Source organism: Aotus nancymaae, unplaced genomic scaffold, assembly GCF_030222135.1.
Source record: "Aotus nancymaae isolate 86718 unplaced genomic scaffold, 86718_ANA_hifiasm-v0.15.2.pri h1tg000025l, whole genome shotgun sequence".
Lineage (NCBI taxonomy): Eukaryota > Metazoa > Chordata > Mammalia > Primates > Aotidae > Aotus > Aotus nancymaae.
In genome coordinates, this window is record NW_026988438.1 from 29,644,155 (window position 1) to 29,665,509 (window position 21,355).

Here is a 21,355-nt window from a genome sequence, read left to right on the forward strand (position 1 = left end):
CCTACTCCATGCCTTCCTTCACAAGGCCTTCCTGTTGTGTGAGCCTGTGTCCTAACCTCCTCTGCTTAGGAGGATACCAGCCATACTGCATTGGGACCCACCCTAGTGACCTCATTTTACCTTAATCATTTCCTTAAAGGCCTTTTCTCCAAATACAGTTATTAATACATTCTGAGGTAATGGGGGTCAGGATTTCAACACAGGAATTTTGGGGAGACATAGTTCAGCTCACAACAGTCTTAGAGGACTGGAAAACCACTGAGGGTCCAGAGAATATGATATGATCGTGTCCATATTTTTAAAGATCACACTGGCTTCAGTGAAGGGACAGACTGGAAAGGCGGAAATCAGTGGGGAAAGGAGCTAAATTCAGCCTGGCTGTCACAGGTGTCGAAATCAGCGATGCCGGTGGCTCTGACCAGGTGAAAGTGGACAGGCTTAAGAAATGACTTCGGGGGAGGCACATGTCCTCCTGATGGAGTGGATGTGCTCCTGGCTGAGGAAATGGGTGCATGGTGCCCATCTCTGGGCTGGAGAAGGTGGGAGGAGGATGGACCCTTCTAAACTCTGCCTGCCAAGCTATTTTCCTTTGGGTTCCTTCATGAAGACAGCAATGAACATGCCTTGCAGGTCATGAAAGAAGTTCTGAGGCTAAACTCCCCATCCCACCTCATCCCTCTTGGACTGTCAATCCCCCATAACCACCATGACCATTAGCCTGGAGGGGCTTGGCCTCCAACTGCAGCTAGAATGCAGTCCAACCCTCACTGCTAAGCCTTGTCCTGGGCCAGTTGTGGGACTGAGGGAGGGAGCCGGAAGTCAGACGGGCAAGACCTGGTGGGGTCACAGATAGCCCATGGAGGTCCCATAGGACACAGCCAGGCCAGGGCAGGAGGCCAGTTACTTACGGCTGGGGTGAGTTTCTCGAGCCCAGAGTTTCATGTTTCCCCCAGGTACACCCCAAGTATGGGTCATCTGAGCAATTCACTTTTAGATAGGACCTTCTCCTTCTCTCACATCCTCAGTGAGGGCCCCAGGACCCCAGGCTGCAGTGAGAAGCCTGGAGACAGGCTGCAAGCAGGAGGGCTTCACCTGCTAGTGAGTGAACACCATGGACGTCACAGCCCAGGCTGTTCCAAATGCCAATCTTCCCCTTGGCTGTGTCTGTGCTGCCTGAGGAGAGGGCCAGGCCAGGCCAGAGCAGGGGCCCTGGCTCTGAGTACAGATCCGGACTGGGGTACTGAACCCCCCTAGACTCCTTCTGTGACCACTGTGTAGGGCCCAAGGGACTTGGGGACATAAGGGATGGAAGGTGGTGTTGAAGAAGAGTTGAAAGGGGCCAGACGCGGTGGCTTATGTCTGTAATCCTAGCATTTTGGGAGGCTGAGGTGGGTAGATCACTTGAGGTCAGGAGTTCAAGACCAGCCTGGCCAATATGGTGAAACCCCATCTCTACTAAAAATAAAAATAAAAAAATACAAAAAGCTCGGCGTGGAGGCTGAGGCAGGAGACTCGCTTGAACCCAGGAGGCAGAGGTTGTAGGGAGCTGAGATCGTGCCACTGCACTCCAGCCTGGGTGACAGAGTGAGAACCTGTCTCAAAAAAAAAAAAAAAAAAAAGAAGAGCTGCTGGGCCTGGCCTGAGCCTTCAGTGGAAGGCAGGGGTTGAGGCCCAGCCCTCAGTAAGTTCATGGAGGAGAGGAGGCCAGGGCTCCGTCCTTCGCAAGCTTGCCGTTGTAAGGCAGAGGAGGAAAGCATCCTCCTGCTGCAGGGAAACAAAACTCCCAGTCCTCAGCTGAGCACAGAACAGCAGAGGGTCTACACAGATCCAAGAAGCCCATGAGGAGGGGAGATGGTTGCAGGGCCTGAATTTCTTCAACAGTCATTTTATTCCAAGGGAAGGAATTATTAAACCCAACTGGTTTTCCCATCAAGTACCGTCTATAGACCACAGGAAAATAGTTTACTCTTTGACCAACACCCTCAACCCAAGAATGAAACCAGAGCTCATGGTGAGTCTGGGAATTCCATGAGCCTGGCCAAGGTTACCTCTCCTGGCCCGTGGAATTTCGAGCTGAATACTTTCAGAGCACATCCAGGGTCTGGTAATTGAGAGCCCTGGTGCTTCTCACCAGCCACATTCCTGGGCTCCCTCTTGACACCAGCAAGGTCGGGAAGCAGCCACTCTCATTCTTTTCTCCCCCAAGTCTTTAGGACCCACAAGTCTGCTTTTGGCGTGCTAGGGGTATCACCCAGAGAGGAGATCTGGGGAGGGGACTGCACCATGTGGTTCATTAGTAAGACACAGCACACCTCAACAAGTGGTCATGTGGGAAGGGTGGGTAAAACTGAGCCCCGGCTTTGAACCACAGTCTTTTTGCACCCTGCAAATCCAGGGTAGAATTGCCTGGTGCTATCTGCATGGCCCTGTTGAGTCAATCTCTGTGTCCTGGTTCTGAGAATATGTGGTGTATGAGGCCTCATCCAGACACTCCAAGAATCTCTGCAGGGGGTGGCCACCATGAAAAGAGCTCCTGACATACTTTCAGAGCACCAGACCCTGGGTGTGCTCTGAAAGTACTCAGGACAACCCTTCCCATTTAATCAACCACAGAACTATGGACTTTGACATCATGGAAAGCAACGCTCAGAGAAAGGTTCCGTGGCAGCTGGAACAAGAATGTCCAGTGCTCCTCTGCCTGGCCCCCCTCAGCCCCTGGCCACATTCCCCAGAGGTACAGTCACCCATGCCCTGTCCAGCTTCACCTGGGGGCCCAGCCCTTTCTGAGCCCCTGGCTGCGGTGACAGTGCATGATGCAGAGGGATTGCAAGCTAGCAAACAGGATGCATGAGGCCTGCTGTGGGTTGAACTGTGCCTCCAAAAAGGTATGTTGAATCCTAGCCCCCAGTACCTCAGAATGTGACTGTATTTGGACACAGCGTTGTTGCAGACATGATTAGTTAAGACGAGGTCATACCGGAATCGGGTGGGCCCCTAATTCCAATATGACTGAGGTCTGTATAATAAAAGACATACAGGGAGAAGGCAGCCCTGTGATGATGGATGGAGGCCGAGACTGGAGTCTTACGTCTACATAAGCATCACTATATGCCAAAGAATGCCAAGGATTGGCAGAAAACACCAAAAGCTAGAAGACACAAGGAAGGATTCTCCTTATGGGTTTTGGAGGGAGCATGGCCTTTCTGGCACCCTGATCTTGGACTTGCAGCCTCCAGAACTGTGAGACAGTAAGTTTCTGTTGTTTCCAGCCACCAAGTCTGTGGTACTTTGTTAGGCGGCCCTGGGAAACTAACACAAAGCCTAAGACCTCAAGTTCCTGTCCCTTGTGAAGACTCCCCTACCACACAGACACCAGCCGCAGCGACTGTGACCCACAATCACAGTAGAAATACCCCAAAGTCCTTTTCAAACAATCTTCCCCGGAACACGGTATCAGCTTCCTTTAAGTTTGAATTACAGGCTTGTAGCCACAGCAGAGGAGCTGTTCCTCTTCCCAAGCCCTCTGTGATTCCAATTGGACCTCTGAGAAGTGGAGTCCAGCTTTCCTTCCCTGCTTCCCTCCTTCTCATTGCTCCAGGGAGCCAGGCTCCCCTATTTGTGGTGAACATGAGCATCTGGGTACCTGGCACACATTGTAATGCTCAAAGAGAGATAAGAAGCCAATATCGCTGCGTGCAGCAATCCCTCTGAGAAGCGTGATGTTCCCATCTCCAGAATCCAGCTCCACCATGTCATTGAAAACGTTGGACACAGCTTTCCCAGTCAGGAGCAGATTGACAAGTTCCTATAGATGAGAGAAAGGGGAAAGGATGATCAAGACTGAATCAGTTACTGAAAGGGTGAAGAGAAGACTGGGGAAAGAGAAAAAGGGTGGAGAAGGAAGGAAAGCAAGGAGGGGAAGAGCCCTAGAGCAGAGGAGTCTGTGACTTCAATTTCCCCACAAGCCCTGTAGGAAAGGTGCCAAATTTTCTCATCAAGGTAACTCCAGGCACCCATTCATCTTTATTCCGCAAGCACTCATTGAGTGCCAACCATTCATAAGACCCTGTCCTATGCTGTCGGCTACTGGGGGCACTGGTGAGAGGATGAGACATGGTTCTTGACCTGGGCTTTGGGTCTAGACTGGGGAGCCAGGTACATGCCTGCACACTGACTCACAATGCAGGATGTAGCTGGGGCTGTAAAAATGTATCCAAGGAGTACTCTGGAGCCAGAAGAACATGAGGCCACATGACCGAGTCAGGGCAGCTTTCTGGAGAAGTGACATTTGGGTGAGTCTTAAACGATGTTATTTTTTAAAGAAACCTTTTTATTTTGAAATAATTTTAGACTCAAAAGAAGTTGTAAAAATAGTACAGAGAGTTCCTGTGTACCCTTCACCCAGCTTCCCCCAACGATAACATCTTACATAACCAGAGCACATTATCTCAACCAGGAAACTGACCATGATGCAGTACCAATAACTAAACTCCAGGCCTTGTTTGGACTTCATCAGTGACGGGCTTTTAACGGAGTAGGGAGAGCCGAGGAAGATACATCAGTAGGCAACAAGAACAGAAGCAGAGAGGTGGAAGCAGGAAGCCCAAGTCTGAGTTCTAGCTCTGTCTCTGCCATCATCTTGCTAAGTGGCATGAGGCACTGGGTGGCCCTGTGACTCACACCACCCACCTGGCAAGCCAACAAGCTTGCCAACCCTGGAACTTAGAGACAGTGACATGTGGAGCAACATTTCTCTGGCAGTCACCTGCAACCCATGCCTCCCACATTTTGGTGTACCAATATGGCTGCAAGGCCCCTTCTTTATGCAGGGTAACCAGGGGTCCAATCTCCTGTTAGGAATGGAGAAACTGAGGCTCACAGGCGGGTTACCCAAGCCATACATTCCATTAGTGCCAGGGCTGAGCTTCAGCCCACATCTGGCTCTCTCTGTCCCATGTCACTTCCCTCTTCCCCAACCTTGTTGTCCTCTGCCTGGGCACAGATTCAAGATGAAGGGTGGCCTCTAAGGGCCTGCTGAGGAGGAATTTGAGTGAGCCTAGCCCCACTGCTAGGGCAGGCAGGTTTCTGTGTCATCCACCTTCTGCCGGGGCTGGCGCTGCCTGTGAGGCAAGCAGGCAGGCATCACTCCCAAGGTGGAGCACGTAGGAATGGCCAGAACAGCCCTTGCCCAGCGTAAACTCTGGAAGGCAGCATTTATAGAGGTGTTTTCCCCTGAATTGTGAAAATGACATTGAGGGTTAAAAAAATTCCTCAGTTAACACCAACACCCCTGCCCCAGTGAGAGTAAAAGTAGCCTCCTCTGATGGCCGCAGAGGGACCCTCGTTGGAGGGAGCTACCAAAGGGACCTTATTGTGTCCTTGCAGAGGAAACGAGACACAAGAATTTGGAGGAAATGTCTGCTGTAAAATACTGCACCTCAGGGGCAGCAGCTGCTGAGAAAGGCACAGCCTTTTTCAGGCAAGTTCAAGTTTTCCCACCTGGTTTTTCAAGGGGAATAAAAGCCCCTGCTCCCTGATCTGTGTCTAAAACCATCCTCACAGCAGGAAGCCTTCTTGAGATGGAGGAGAAAGAGCATCAGGCCTCCTAGACTCAAAAATCACACAACGGCAAAGCTTAGCAGTCCCTTCCTACTTGGTGTGGTCTGTGGACCAGCAGAATCACCCTCCCTGGGGAGCCTGTTAGAAATTCAGAATCTCAGGCCCCAGCCCAGACCCACTACGTCTGAGTCTGCTCTTCAACAAGACCCGCAGGGGATGCATTCACATCAAAGTGTAAGAAGCCCTGGTCAAGTCCAAATGCCTCTTGTACAAATGAGGAAACTGATGCACAGGAGGAGAAAAAGACTGTCCCAGCTCATTCTGTGAGTGAAAACAGAGAACAGGGCTTGGAACCCAGCCCTAGACTCTGACCTGGGATCCTCTCCACCCTGCTTGACTGCCCACCCCTGGGCAGCATCCTTCTCTGCCCCAGAAAAGTGGAAGTTCCCATGGGGCAGGCAGGTGCCCAGAGTGAGAGTGGGGCCATCCCAAGCAGCCAGAAGAACAGCCACTCCCCGTGAGGTCTTCCTCTAGGGTGGTGGGCAACAGTCAACCCCAACGTCCCTCTCTGGGTGCCCTGGACAAACCACAGGTCCCAAGCTTGCCTTTTATGGTGCCCAGGTAGGTTTCCAGAGCTGGGTGCAAGTGAGCCAGGACCCCCAGGACAACTGAGTCCTCAGTTGGCCCCAGAAGATATACAGCTCTGTCTAGCCTGTCTACGCTATGCATTGTGGTTCCCCATGTGCTGAGAGCCAGATTTTATTGTGGCCTATGTGGCCACTCTGGGAGGCCTCATCACAGGGAAAAAAGGCATGGATAGAAGCCAGGTGTAGAACTGAGCTCCCAGTTTTGATGCTCACTAGGTAGCATCTTGAAAAGGTCCCTTCCCTGGTGTCACCTGGGTGACTGAGAGGATCGATGACAAGCAACTGTGCTCAGGGTCTTCTCTGCCCCCAGGAGATCCATTGAGGACCCCTGTGCAAAGATGCAGAGGGAAGGGTGGTTATAAAGACAATACCTTGTGCAAACGTAGAAGGTGCCAGTGCCACCATCTCCCTAACTAGACCCAGAGTCTCCTGGCCCATGCCTAAGACATCACTCCCTGTGTCCTGGGCTCTGGGCTACGCAGAACTTTGGTCTGCACTCAGCCTTTCTAGGTCTCCATTACATGACAGGGAGACCCAGCAGAGGTGGGCATGTGAAAGCTGCTTGGAGAGTGCTGGCAGAGGCAAGAAGACTTGCCTCTTTCTTGGGCAAGAGGAGCGGGAAGGACACCTCCCCCTCTGGGGAACAGAGGAAGGGAAGAACCAGCTGGGCCCCACAGCACCCCCTGACCTGTGTACAGTAGCCATGTGCTCCAATCAGGTGGCTGGTGGGGACATCGAAGTCCTGGCGGATGCTGAAAAACACAAGAAGAAGTGTTGTTAGCACAGCTCTGCCTGACCCAGGTTGCAAATCTCACTGAGTTTCCAGGCGCTCCCCTTGGGTTCCACACTAAGACCCAGGATTCCAGATTTGGTGAGAATCTGAGCGCTCTGTGTTCTGTTGCCCTTCGTGGAGGAGGCTCCCACCCAGAAGGCATGGAGTAGAGCCCAGGCCTCTTCGTGTAGAGCTCACTGTGTTCTCTGGGCAATAGCCTCCATTCCAGCCTCACCAGGGCTCCGCCTATGCCAGAGAACAGTGACTGAAGCATGACACAGAAGAAAGGACCCTGGGTTTGGAGTCCCGTGTCCTGAAATCACATCCCAACTGTCACTACCAATGGTGGAGACTGAGGAATCCTCTTCCGCCTCTGAGCCTCAGTCTGCCAGCCTATGAAATGGGAGGAAGGGACTCTAATGTCTCCTTGAGTTCTAGAGTAACAGTCAGCACCACCTGAGCACAGCTCCTGCACCACACACCACAGGCACAGTACTCCCTAAAACGTTTTGAGGAAACCAAGGCTCAGATAAGGGACTGCCCTGCTCAAGGCTGCTCGGCTTGTGGGCAATAGGGCCAGTGGGAAACTCGGGCAGCCAGGCTCTGAGGCCTGTGCTCTCAACCCATGGTACCACTGTGGTTCCACCCTCAGAATGGGGTCCCTCAAAAGGTACGAGGTGAAAAGCCCCTTTGCCAAAGACATTCCCCAAACTGAAACAAAGGGGCTGAGCACTGCTAGGGACCAGAACAATTCAGTATCCCGGTAAGCAGAAGCCTGTGGCACGCCAGGCAGAAAACTCTCCCAAGTCTCCACCTGCCTTCCCAGCTTGCTGTCAAGCTAGGAAGCCCACCATTAAGACATCGTTCCTTTTAGCCACCCAAGGTAAATCCTTCTAGAAGATGAAAACCCTGTTGAACAGAGCCCTGTAAGGAGCACACAGGGAAGGGGCTGCTATCTACTCATTGCTCAGCAGGCAGCAATTTCAACCCCCAGCCCCAGGTGAAGTAGGAATTCCTGTCTCCACTTTACAGATGTGGGAAGAAGTGCAGAGAAGCTGGCTCTAGGGGTCAAGGTGAAGCCAGGCAGCCTGGGTCCCAGGCCTGTCCCCTCTACTTCTGCACATGACCCTGGGGGTCACACACAGCCCTGGGGGGTACACATGACCCTGGGGTCACACGCAGCCCTAGGGTCACACTTAACCCTGGGGGAACACATGACCCTGAGGGGCACACTTGACCCAGGGGCACACACAGCTACCCAGCACTGTGTCCAGGGCCTGCCCCATTCCTTCAACCACACCTCAAAGAGAAAGGCCAGGTATAAGACAGAGAGGCGACCCAGGAGTACGAAGGGCTTAGCAATCAGAACATTCATTTTTTCCTTTCAAAGGAAGAGAAGAGAATCTTGGTCTCAATTTATGCTTTAAATCTAAGATCTGCCATAAGCCTACAAGTCTAACATACACGCCCTGGTCTCTGTTTCCTTCTGAAACAAGTTTAAGAAGTCAGTTCCATAATACTTGGAGAAAACACTTGTTTGTGGTATTTAATAACCATGGCCAAACACGGAAGGTTTGTGGCCCACATGAGAAGATGAGCTGGGGTTACCCTTGCAGGGACTTGCAGAGAACCAGTAAGGCTTGGGAGTCTTCTGGGAAGGGTGGTCGAGGCTCACCCACCACAGAGCCCAGCAGGCCTGGGAAGGAGCCAGCTGGGAGTGATTCACAGCGGAGCATAGTGCTCCGCTGGCACTAACTCAGGCAGAAGAATTGATGGAAATGCTCTCCGCAGCTTATACAAGCATCTTCTGAAGAGAAGAAAATAACCTCAAAGGAGTCCTGGGGGGGAGCCGATAAGCATCACTGGCCCCACGCCACCCGGCGCTTTCAGAAGCAGTCCGATCTTCATAAGCTCACAGCCTCGTGCTCACCCAGCGGGCTCGAGAGTGTGCGTCAGCTGGGGAGCAGGGGGACAGGCAGAAAGCACAATGGGAGGAAATGGTAATTGCATCCTTAGGTGCAAACACGATGGGAAATTCAGCAGTGCACTGGAATCTTAAAAGGGAGGAACATCTGCATTTCACATCAGGGCATTCGAGAGACGCCAAAGAGTGGCTTATGGTTTAAGAGACTTACAACTTTGGCAAATCTAGATGTCCAGACCTCCCTCTAGGAGAATTCTCTGGAGAGCTGAGTGTGAGGAGTCCTTAAACAGAGGCACAACACACTCAGCTTTGCCCGGAGAGAAGATAATTCACATAGCTAGCCCCAGCCTGTTGTGTGGTCTCAGCCTCCCCTCCTGTAGCACGAGGGGCTTGGACAAGATGAGAGGTGTAATATTTGTACGCTGAAGTCCTAACCTCCAGCACCTCAGAATGTGTATTTGGAAACAGAGCCTTTCAAGGGGTGCCTAAGTTAAAACGAGGCCATTAGGGTGGGCCCTAATCCAATCTGACTTGGAAGAGGAGGAAATTTGGATACACAGAGGGACACCAAAGATGCACACTCGCAGGGCTAAGGTGAAGTGAGGACACAGTGCTGAAGTGGCCACCTGCAAGCCCGGGAGAGAGGTCTGACAAGGAACCAACTCTATGCCACCTTGATCTTGGACTTCTCGCCGCTAGGGCTGTGAGACACGGATGTCTGTCGTTATGGCAGCCCTAGGAAACCAACACAAGTGGCCACCAACATCTTTTTAGATTCAAAGCCCCTTCTTCAAATGAAAGCTTACAGGCAGAAACCCATTATACGAAACATAGGGGCTGAAGGCAGTGTAGGGGCTCATCCCATCCTTCTCCTCCTCTATCAGCCCCTGGGTCTCCAAGAACATGCAGCATCGTAGGAGCAGGGGCCACCTGAGCCACAGCTGTGACTGTCCCTTACCTAGGACTGACTTAACCATCCAGTCTAATGGGCAGCTGTCTCTTCCATGTCCTCCTGGGGGCTGGATGACCCTGAGCCCTCAGAGAATCCTACAGAGCCTGAGGAACCAGGAGGGCCCAGGACCAGATGAAATGGAAGCCATCCTACACTGGGAGCCCCTCCAGGGAGCAGAGCTTGCTGGGACTTCAATCCAATAAGCACAAGGGAAGGGTGGGCTTGACCAGTGGGTGGAAACTCAGAACAGAGAACAGAACAGGCTTGGCCCTGGCTGCCCTGACACCAATCTCTGCAGTATTCTGGGGGCAAAGAGTCAGAACCCTGAAACAAGGGTCTGAGATGACAACCCAGCCTCCGGGGGTGCCTGCATCACCGAAAGACAGAGGAGGAGGAGGAATAGAGAGCTTTGCCCAGGATCCCAGCAAGGACCAAACCTCCCAACTCTATCCACCATCACAAGGTCCCTGAGACACTATGCTGTATCAAGAAACAGAACAAAGGGGACATCAGGGCTGGGAGAGTTTGCAAGGCTCAGAATGTTGCAGAAGGTAAGATGAATGCCCAGAGAGAGAAGACAACTGGCTCCGAGTTAGTGACACATGTCAGCTCAAACTCAGGGCCCTCTGCTTCCCTTTTCCACCTGCCCTGTCCATACATCCCAGACGAAGAGGCTCTGCCACTGAGCAGACTGCACAATGCATGAGCCTCCAATGTGCACAGTCTCAAGCACCTTTAAATGCATCTTTCTCTCAAAAGCTTTGTAAGGCCAGGAGGGTAAGACCACCATCTCTGTTTTACTGATGGTGAAACAGAGGCCTGGTCAGTAAAAAGGACTTGTGGTTGTATGGTCACACAGAGTAGGCAGGACCAGGACTCTGTCCCCAGTACCAACATCACAGAGTGTCTGCTGTGGCCTGAAATGTGGGGCGATCAGCCAGGCCAGCCAGCTCTGAGCAAGCCCTGGAGTCCCAAAGCCCCACCATTGCTGGCTCAGGCAAAGCTTGTCCCTTCAGCTAAAAGCCTCCCTGTGTGAATCTGGGCATGTGGTAAAAAAAAGTTTCTGAATAAGAAGGCAAATAAGTCCAAGTGGCCTAGAGACCATGGTCCCAGCCTACAGCCACAGCCATTCACCTAACACCAGCATCCACTTGGCCCCTGACTGGCAAGTGACCTCAGGCGTGTCCTGACCTGTCTCTCAGCTTGTGTCTTTGCTTAGAAAACCAGAGGACTAGAGTAAGAAATCTCTAGGGGCCTCCTGGGATGTACACAAGTGTGCCTGGTCCATGACTCTATCGAAAACATCAAGCCTGAAGTAGGCAGTACTTACACTAGGGGGACCCAACCAGCCATCCCCCCTCCACCTGACCACTAGGGCACTGGACCCTGGAGGAACTCTGTCCCACCAGGCCAGCTCCTGCTTGCCCCTCCCAGAAACTGACCCTCGACCACACTTACCCCACCAACCAGCAGTGACCTCCAGAGATAACAGCCCTTTGGTGGGACTTACATTGACTTTTAAGGACAATATCAATAGTGTAAGGGCAGCTGTGGTACAACCAAGAGAACTTGGGCTCTAAAGTCAGAGGGCTCTCATCAAATCCAATTACTGCCGCTTACCAGTTATTTCCCTCTCTGAGCCTCAGTTTCCCCATCTGCAAAATAGGTATGATGATGCCTCCTTCTATTAAAGACTGCTGCGAGAACTGAATGAGATGAACTATATAAAGCATCTGGCATTTGGTAAATGTCACTTCCTTTTTCCTACTATAACAACGATAATAACAAAAAACAAAACAAAACAAACAATGGCCAAGAGGTCATGATTCCTGCCATCTCAGCCACGCATATCACGGCCAAGAACCCAGAATAAACCGAGGCCTCCAAGCAGTTGAAGTGGAGCTGGGAACATCTGAAGAGGATTTGGACACAGCGGATATCCACTGTTTTCCCAGGAAGGCCAAGAGGGAGTAGACGATGAGTCAGAACCAATGGGTGCCAGGCCCCTTCTGCCACCTGCACTGTGTGACCTTTGGGAAACCGCTTTCCATTTCTGAGCCTCCGATGTGTCACCCCTGACAGGGATAACAATAACTACCTCAAAGGGCTGTTGCAATAAGGGACTAGACCATACCAGGTCTTGCAAACTGCAGAGGGCCCCACAGGCCACAGGGTCAAAGTTGTTTCCATTCTCTAAGCGTGAGAGGAGAGGGCTAGAATGGGAGCCCGGGAGGCAGGGGGAGAGTTGGTGGAAGTCTCTGCAGGATGGAGAAAGAGGGACCTGCAAGGAAAGAGGAGAAAGCAGGGGCCCAGGCTCAGCAGCAGCTGGCCAAAGCCCTTCCCACGCTGCCTTCTGCCACCCACCTCTTCCCACCCACCATGTCCTGCTCCTTCCCTCCCAACCAGACCCTGTGCAATTGATCCCTGCGAACGCCCACCAGTGGCCTTAGCCTACCTGGTTCTTGCTGAGTGCTGCCTGCACTTGCTGGAACAGAAAGCTTGGTGATCTCTTTTCTTTATTACTGAGAGGAGCCTGGCGGGGGGGCCTCCATGAAGGCCCAGTCCACCCCAAACCCACATCTGCTCTCCTGTTCGCAGATACACTTGTTTCCTGACTCTGCCCTGTCTTTTTATAGCAGGCATGGTGGCCCTATGTGGGCAGTGACTACCTTCTGGGGACAGCCCATGTCCATACGCCTGTGATGGCGCAGCCCAGGCCTGGTCATGGCAATCACACCAGGAATGGCACCCAGCACCCAGCATGCTGAGGAGCTGCTGGAGAAGGGCCCTCTTGAGCCCACTGTGCAGGAGGACCCTCCTGAGCATGCAGCTAGGACAGAGGAGCCAAGAGTGAAGAGACAAAAGGACAGACATCCAGTCCCATGGACCATGTCTGGGCTCCTGGGTGCAGCCGCTCTTAAAGCCCAGGCTTCTGATAGGAGGAGTCAGCAGCTTTGTTTCTGCTTACACTGGCTGGGAATTTAAGCCTGCTAAAACCCTCCACTTATCCCTCAAAGCCCTGCTAAATGTCACCTCCTCTATAATCTCACTCACCCCAGGGACAGAAATGCCCCATCTCTTCTCCTTTCCTTCCTCCCCTTCCTAAGGGTACCCACCAACTGCTTTCACACACCTGTCTTGCCTCTCGAGACAGCAAGGACTTTGAGGGCTAGAACTGGGCTCCAGACCCCACAGGTGCACAGCAACTGTGCCCCTAAATGACATGAGCCTACCCACACCTACCCCAGGTGATACTGCATGTGAGAAAGGCCCTGGTGGCACAGCTTCGAGGAGCTGGAAGAGGCAGGTGGAAGTGAGCAGTCCACCCACACAGTTGAGGCTGTTCTGGCACAGGAGACCCTTCCAGCAGGTTAATTATCTCTCCCTCCTTCTGAGGCCTGTCCCCTTTCTTAAGGCACCTGGTCCTTCATGAACAATTAAGGTCCCTGGGTGAGTGGGTAGGGACAGGAGATGCACTCAGGACCGAGGGTCAAGAGACCTCCCAGCTTTTCAGTGGCCTGGGTGTGGCCCCCCTTCTCAGCTGTGCCAGGTAGGCCTCCTTCCACACAGCTCTCAGGCTTGGTGTCTGTGGCAGAATGACTATCCTCACAGCTCAGTGGCTGTGACTTGCCATCTCAGCAGCCTAGGGGTCTGACCTGGGCAGTTTGCTTCCTTTAGCCCAGCCCATTCCAGCTGCACTGGGAAAGGGGAGCAGGTGGTCAACCACCCAGCTGGTATGGGCCTATCTGGGGCCTCATTTGCCACCTCTCCTTCTAAGTTGGCAGACACAGCTGAGCAGCTCCTCTTATCCCCTCCCACAGCCCAGGGAAGGCAATGCAGGCACAGGGTCTCAGCCTGAGAGCCAGGAGCCTCAGGTGCTGCTGCCAGCTGTGCCACTAACTGACCCTTCACATCTCAAAGTTACCACACCTGTAAATGAGATAAGGGTCCCAGCCTGTGGACCTGTCCCTTGGGTTGCCACAAGACCACAAAGGCCCAGAACGGCAGCAAGGGCCCTTTCCCTCTCTCCTCCATCTCCAGCTCTCACTGAGTTTGGGCCTCCAGATTCAGTCTTCCGCAGGGTCATAGAGGGGGAAGCAAGGCAGAGATACACAGGACAGAATTTGGTTCCCTGTAAAGGGGCTGGGGACAAAGGAGCGGGTAGCTCCCAGGGACGAGACCAGGGAGAGAGAACAGAGTCAGTGGAAGTAAGTGCAGTCTCAAAGCATCCATGACCCTGTGAGTCCACCTTTCACCGTCACCTTGACCTCTTGAGACATTGCTGAAAATCTTCATTAGTGGGGCCTCTGCCCTAATCCGAATCAGTGTGAAATTTGGGCTGGAGTTAACTGAGGAAGTTCCTCTCCTCCTGTTTCCCAGCTAAGCTTCAAAAGGTCTTAGCATGCTGGGGAGGAAGGACACTCAGCCATCCCACCCTGCCTCACATGTGACCTGGGGGAAGACTGTGAGAGAGGGCAAGTGAGCCACAAAGCCAGGGTGTCTGTGGGGAAACAGGAGCCCAGGGGTCAGGCTCCTGGTGTGGATGGCTCTGTTCAGACCTCATTATTCTGGGCTGGCAGAGGCTCAGCAGAGTCCCGGGAAAGTTGACGAGCATCCCGTGGACCCCTCCCATTCAGAACAGCACATCTGAACCTCGAAGAAACCGTGATTCTCAAGGGGAACAGCCCCTATTCACATCTCACCCCACCAACCACACACCCCTTCCCCTTCCCCTTCCCGATTCTCCCCAGAGGGTCTCTGACTTGGTGAGTGCTGCCTGCACTTGCTGGAACAGAAAGCTTGGTGATCTCTTTTCTTTATTACTGAGAGGAGCCTGGCGGGGGGGCCTCCATGAAGGCCCAGTCCACCCCAAACCCACATCTGCTCTCCTGTTCGCAGATACACTTGTTTCCTGACTCTGCCCTGTCTTTTTATAGCAGGCATGGTGGCCCTATGTGGGCAGTGACTACCTTCTGGGGACAGCCCATGTCCATACGCCTGTGATGGCGCAGCCCAGGCCTGGTCATGGCAATCACACCAGGAATGGCACCCAGCACCCAGCATGCTGAGGAGCTGCTGGAGAAGGGCCCTCTTGAGCCCACTGTGCAGGAGGACCCTCCTGAGCATGCAGCTAGGACAGAGGAGCCAAGAGTGAAGAGACAAAAGGACAGACATCCAGTCCCATGGACCATGTCTGGGCTCCTGGGTGCAGCCGCTCTTAAAGCCCAGGCTTCTGATAGGAGGAGTCAGCAGCTTTGTTTCTGCTTACACTGGCTGGGAATCGAGCTGCTGTCACTGTCTTTCCAACCAACCTCACAGCTGGCTTTTGTTTCAGAACTATTTGCATAAAGGAAGAAACTGTTGTGTTGTTGCCGTTGCTTTTAATCACTTGAGGAGGGTTACAAAGAGTCACAGAGTGACATGGTGTGGGTCCTGACCAGTGACATCCCTCACCGTCAGCACTGAGCTTGTACTGTTCAAAAACTTTCTGCAAATGACAAGCTACCACCTCTTCCGGACTTTCAAGATTGCTTTTGGGCAACTGAAGTTGCTGCTGTAATGAAGGCCAAGAATTTACTGCATGAAAAGGTTTTCTCTCCCACTGCACCCTCTCAACAACCTGGCCAGGCCTGTGCTTCACTGAGGCACTGGGAGAGCCCGTGCACAGTGCCACTCAGGCCTGGTTCAGAGCTGGCCCTGACCCCAGGACTCTGAGCATCCTTGGGGCTTGCAAGAGCTCCCTGGGGAAAGTTCCAGCCATGCCATTTGGAAAGCAGCAGAGTTATGCGAGCATGAAATCCTGCATGAGATTTACCGTAATCAATTCGAGATCTTAGAAAAGAAAATAAACGGCTTGAGATCAAGTAGGGAGAAAAAAAAACCTTCACAAGGCTTTGCACACAGCCTGAGATAAACAAACCTCAAAGGCCTATTTCTCGACCGTTCTTGGGGCCAGGCAGGCAGTGGTCGGCAGCGCTCGGCTAGGTTTACGTCTGCCCATGCTGTCCTCACCCTGGCTCTGGTCTCAGTTAGGAATGGCTAACAAACAGGAGGCATTGATCTTGGTGCAAAGGCCAAAGAAGAGAAGCCTCCAGTGCCCAGGCATGAGTCAGAGAACCCTCACCAGGAGGGAGGGACCACCATGCCCTCTCCATCACACATCACAATCACAGGCGCACGTACACAATCAAGTCACCCTTCACACAATCTCAAACACAACCACCAACACCCATGTCATCTCACACCCGGCCATACAGTGTCACCAATGTCTCCCATCCACACACTATCACACCACCACAAACGTAACATACACACGCTGTATTTGCAAAGAACTGGGGTGGATTTTCCCAGCCCACCACTCCACTTCTCTCTAGCTGAACTGCAGTTGGTCCTAGAGACTCCGCTGTCTCTTTGTGTTATCAAAACATGTTTTCAACTGCCCAAAGTGGTAACAGATTGCCCTGAAATGGTATCAGAGGATTCTCTGGCAAAGCTGAATCTGAACCCCAGAGCAGGAAGGCCCTAGGCAATCATCTGGTCCTGAGGTTTTTAAGCTGTGTATGCAGGGCTGGGGCTTCTCCAAAGCAGGGGCTCAGGGGCCGTGGCTGGAGAGCAGGGGTTGGTGCTGGATTGGGAGGCTGGGGAGGGGCAGCAGGGGCCTTTCCCTCCCATCTCTGCTGCTCTAATCAAAGTCATTCTGCTGCATCTGCTTCACACAGTGCACTTGAGAACAAAGCTTATTTGGGTAAAAAAAAAAATCAGATTTTGTTTTCATTACAAACATAGTTTAAAAAGCACCAGCCCAACCCTTCTGGTTAAAGAACCTATCACAGGCTGGGTCAGTCACACAGCTGTGGGCAACTGAGTTGTGCTAAGGACTCAGGTATCCTGGTGCTACACTATGACCAAGAAGTGAGTGCTTTCCCGTGACTTGCCGCCCCACTGGGCTTCCCTGGACAAGCCTAATGGTGCCTGAGGAGGGTGACATTTACACCCAAGTGTCCAAAGGTCTATAGAGAAAGACCTTTGCCGGCTGTTGGCTCAGGAGGTAGCAGGCAGAGGTGGGATTCCAGCCCCAGAACTGTTATCATTGCCCTGTCAATCACCACAAACCTTCAGCAGAGCCCGGCACCCCTCAGAGAGCCAAGGCCCGAGGTGCTGGTGTGCAGGGAGCACCACTGGAGTGCAGAGTGACTGGCACTTGAGGGGAGTGGGCTGCTGTAGGGACTCCCCTCTGGAAAGCCAGAGAATGGCTTCTTCGTGGGTGCTCTCCCACATGCAGGAATGCTAGCATGCTATCTGAAATAATCCCAGCGTGGCTGTCTCACGGGATTTGGGCAGCGCCATGACTGCCCGGGCTATTCCCAGCCTTGCTGATGTTCCCGTCTTTCCTCTTCAGGAGGCTCCCCCGGGCCCCAGGTGAGTGGGAGGGTCAGCTGCACTCAGATGCCCACACCTCCGGCAGCCCCTCAGGGGGAGCATGCCAGAGTCAGGAGGGAGCACTGATCTGGAGACCCTGCCCTGTTCCTCATTTGAAGCCTTCGGTTTAACTGAAAGTGTAAAGTTCTCTTATCTTCTCAAGTACACCTCTGAACTGCACACCCCTGGGTGGGGCTTGGTCCCATGGCCCCTCCTTTACCCCCCAGAGGCACTCAGGACAGGGAGCTCTCGGCTGCTCAGGACGTGCCTGCCAAGGGTGAGTGTCACTGCAGAAGCCCTGTTGGGAATTGCTGGACATCCCTGTGGCTGTGCCTACTGAGATGGCAGCAGGGCCTCCACCACGGGGCCCCAAGCCAAGGCTGTAGGCAAGAAGAGACAAGAAGGCACACAGAGGCATGTGAGCTCCTGGGATAGGGTCAGACCAGCTATGGCCATTATTCCCGGCTTGTACCCACCAGGAGCTGTGCTAAGCACAGATGCATCTTGTGAGGCAGGAATCCTCACTCTCATTTTAGAGGAAGAAACTCGAGCTCTGTAGAGGAGTAGAGAGTCATGCCTAAAACCAGCCAACTTTTTCCAAAGTTCAGGGTTTCAAACAGCAAACCCAAAGAGCCGGCTCTGGGGCCAGACTGCCTAGTGGAGCCCAGGGCCATCAGTATCACTTGCTGTATAATCTTGAAGCCTTCTCACCTCCCTGAGCCTTGCTTCTGCCTCTGAAAAATGAGGATGGTGAGAGCACTCACAGGGTGCCCACCTACCAGGGCTGCTGTGGACTGTTCTTTGCGTTCGTGGGCAAAATGTTAAGGCAAAGGGTCTGGCGCACGGGAAGCTTCACAGACTCTATCCTTACGGCTGACAATGAGACCTGCCTCCACATTGTCCAGACTGTCGTCTTAGGAGAGGAGAAGAGGGAGGCCACAGGGTAAGACGAAGCCCAACCCATGCCTGCCTGCTGGCTCCAATACCACAGCAGGGCTCTATTTGGGCCCTCCAGGAGACAGAGGCCCATGCTTCCCCAGGGGCCTTGACCATCTGCCTGCAGAACCCAGGGAAGGGCCTCAGGTGCCCTGGAAGAACAGCTGGAATGTGTGTCTGTGTGTGTGTGTCCATGTGTCCATATGTCTCTATGTGTCTGTGTATATGGCCGTGTATGCATATCCATGTATATCTGTGTGTCTATGTGTGTATATCTCTGTGAATCTATGTTTGTGTTTGTGTGTGCGTGTTGGCAGGGCTGTGACTTCAGGCCCAGCAGCATGAGGCCACGCAGGTCCAGCAGGGCAGCCTTCCCCACACTAATGCCCGACAAGTGTCCAGCTTGGTTGTACAGGGAAGCAGCAGCCCTAGTCCCCAGCTCTGTACAACATCAAGAGAGGCCTGGGCATGGAGCCCTGAAGCCCCTTCAGAGGGAGAGGGCTATACACAGGAGCATGCATGTAACAAGGCGCCCGCTCCCAGGCTGCCCCGGTGACCACCAGAACAGACAAACTCGAGCACAGAGCCCTAGACTCCCAGAGCCAGATGGCCCCCGCACAGGTGGGGACGCTGAGGCTGGCATCATTGGGTCTGGCCCTCCTGAGAGTGCAGCTGCCCCTCAGGGAGACCTGGAAACTCCCACCCAACCCGTCAGCCCAGGAATGAGCCAACCCAGGAGCAAACCCAGTCCTGGGGAGAAGGTGGTGCAGCTTATGGTCTCCATGCACGTGAGTCCGCATCAGGAATGAATCATATCATTATGGCAGGATTAGAAGTTAGAAATCGCTGTGCACTCACACGTATTTAATAAGGTCAGAAGCAGCAAGCAGCAGGCAACCCGGTGTATGAGGCCACAGAGCCCCCCGTCCTCCCCCGAATCCACAGCAGAGGCCCCTAGAACAGGGAGGGCGCCGACCAGGCCCAGCCAGGCCGGGGAAGTGTCTCCTGCTGCGACCTCCTTCCCCTGGGCACCACAAGTCTACTCACCCTGCCTCCCCACTTCCCAGGGCCCACCTGCTGAGGGCTGTTCCCAAGTCCTCCCCACTACGTACCCCTCAAAGTAAGATTCACTCCCCCAGGACTCTCTGCTTGAAAGTGAATGGGGCAATCGATTGTACTTCCCACAAGCATTTATGCACTATTAATCTGCTACACTCCCTGGTGCCATGCCTAGGTGACAAATACAGACAAAGAGGTCTAAAAAGCTCCTAGGGAATGACCTTCATGGGGAAACTCCAGCTGTAGGGCAGGCTGGGGGGCCATGTTTCACCCGATGCAGAGTCAGCACAGAGACCCTGCCGACAGGGGTCAGGCAGGGGAGATTAGGACAAGCCACCCTGTGACCTCTCCCTGCCTCCAGGGCCACCTAAGCACCACCCACTCACCACCTGGGATGCCAGCCTTGTCCTTATAGCTGCAGGGTTGCCTTGGTCTACAGTGAGGCCTCCCTGTCCTGAGCTCTTGGCGGCCCTCAGTCATCTCCTGGGTCTCAGCCTCAATTGTCCATCCCTGCACATGTGCCAGGGGCCTCTGCCTGAGTGTTCAAGTGTGCACATGCTGCAGTCCCAGGCAAGCTCCTTGAGGGCCAGTGGCGTGTCTTTCAGGTTGTCCCCCGCACACATGGTAGCCCTGGACATGTGTCTATGTAGAATGCAACTACTCTCTTTCCTCTACCAGCTGACCTTCCCCTACTCCACTGCTTCATTCATCATTTCCACAACATTCTCGGAGCCCTCACCATGCACCAAGCACCATCCTGGACTCTAGGGAGGCAGCAGTGAACAAGACAGATCAGCCCGGCCCCAGAGAGTTCAGGGAGAAAGATACTCACAGCTCCGTGGACCTGGACAGGATGGCAGACAGGGTGAGCAGGATGCATCCATAGGGGCCCACTTCAAACTGGGAGGGGAGAGAAAAATGAGCTCCATGCCATCAGCACCTCCCTCTTCCCAGCCCCTCACCTCTGTGGGAGCCACACCCCAGGGGGCAGCCTTCCCTGAGCCAACTGCCTCCAGCCCAGCCCTGGGGTTGCTAGGTGGCCCAAGGGCTGACCTCCTAAAGGACAGGGCATTGGAACAGCCCAAATGACAATGGCAGCAGAGTCAGGGTGATGCAGGAGCCACCGCAGAGAACAACAGTGACCTCGGAGTCCTCAAAACTCATGAGACGGCAACAATCATGGCCAGCTCCATTACAGTGCAAGCGTCTTATGGGCATTATCACGTTGAACACTCTGACAGGCCTGGGGGACAATACTATGATTACTGCCCTCTAGCATATGTGCAACTGAGGCTCAGAAACTGAGTGAGCTGCCCAAGACCACGCAGCTTGTCGGCGGCACACTGGGACTCCAGGGGACTCTAATTCCAGCAGAGAGCAGGTATGGAGCAGAGTCAGGATCCGGTGAGGCAAAAGAGGCAGCCATACAAATGCAGGTCTTAAAAATATTTTTTGGATATTTAAAAATATCAACATTTTGGCATTTTGTTCTTTGTGGATTTTTCTGATTAACTTTGATTTTTAAAAAAGATAGTTTTTGCTAATATCTGAGTTTTTTGGCACCCCCTTAGATTTTGCATCTAAAGTAAGTACTCCTCCCAACTCTGGTTTGGAGCCCATGTCCTGGGGCCTGTCCGCCTAATTTACATCCTCGCTCTGCCACTCTTTGCTATATGACCATGAAAACATTCCTGGACTCCTCTATCCTCAGTCTTCTCATCTGTAAAAAGAGGGTAATAATCACAGCTCCTACCCTCATCAAGTTGTGAAAATTACGTGAGCTAATCCTTTTAAAGCACTTCAAACACGGCCTGGCACCCGTGTTAGCTGTTAGTACAAAGTTGGCTCTGCACCACCCATCTGTCCAGTGAGGCTAGTGGGGCCACAGCCTACTGGTATGGACCATATCACTTCTGCTGCCTGGAGAAACACTGTCCTCAACTGCAAGTCAGTGTGAAGGCCTGACCCATCCCACTTTGGAAACCATGAACTGTGACTGAAGACATTGCCTGTTGTAATAGTCAGTGTTCCTTATTTGTAATCACATTTTGGACTTAAAATCAGAAGAAAAAAAAATCTCAACTTGT

The 21,355-nt window shown here is 53.1% G+C and overlaps 1 protein-coding gene across 1 annotated transcript in view; it reads right to left on the bottom strand.

Annotated features, from left to right (window-relative positions):
- MINDY4 (MINDY lysine 48 deubiquitinase 4) overlaps positions 1-21,355 on the bottom strand; it is a 128,249-nt gene that overhangs the window by 13,134 nt on the left and 93,760 nt on the right. Inside the window, exons 13-15 of the mRNA XM_012475127.2 lie at positions 20,101-20,168; positions 6,895-6,958; positions 3,644-3,805 (exon numbers count right to left, since the gene is read on the bottom strand). Coding sequence (XP_012330550.2) covers positions 3,644-3,805; positions 6,895-6,958; positions 20,101-20,168 — 294 coding nt within the window. The remainder of the gene's footprint in view (positions 1-3,643; positions 3,806-6,894; positions 6,959-20,100; positions 20,169-21,355) is intronic.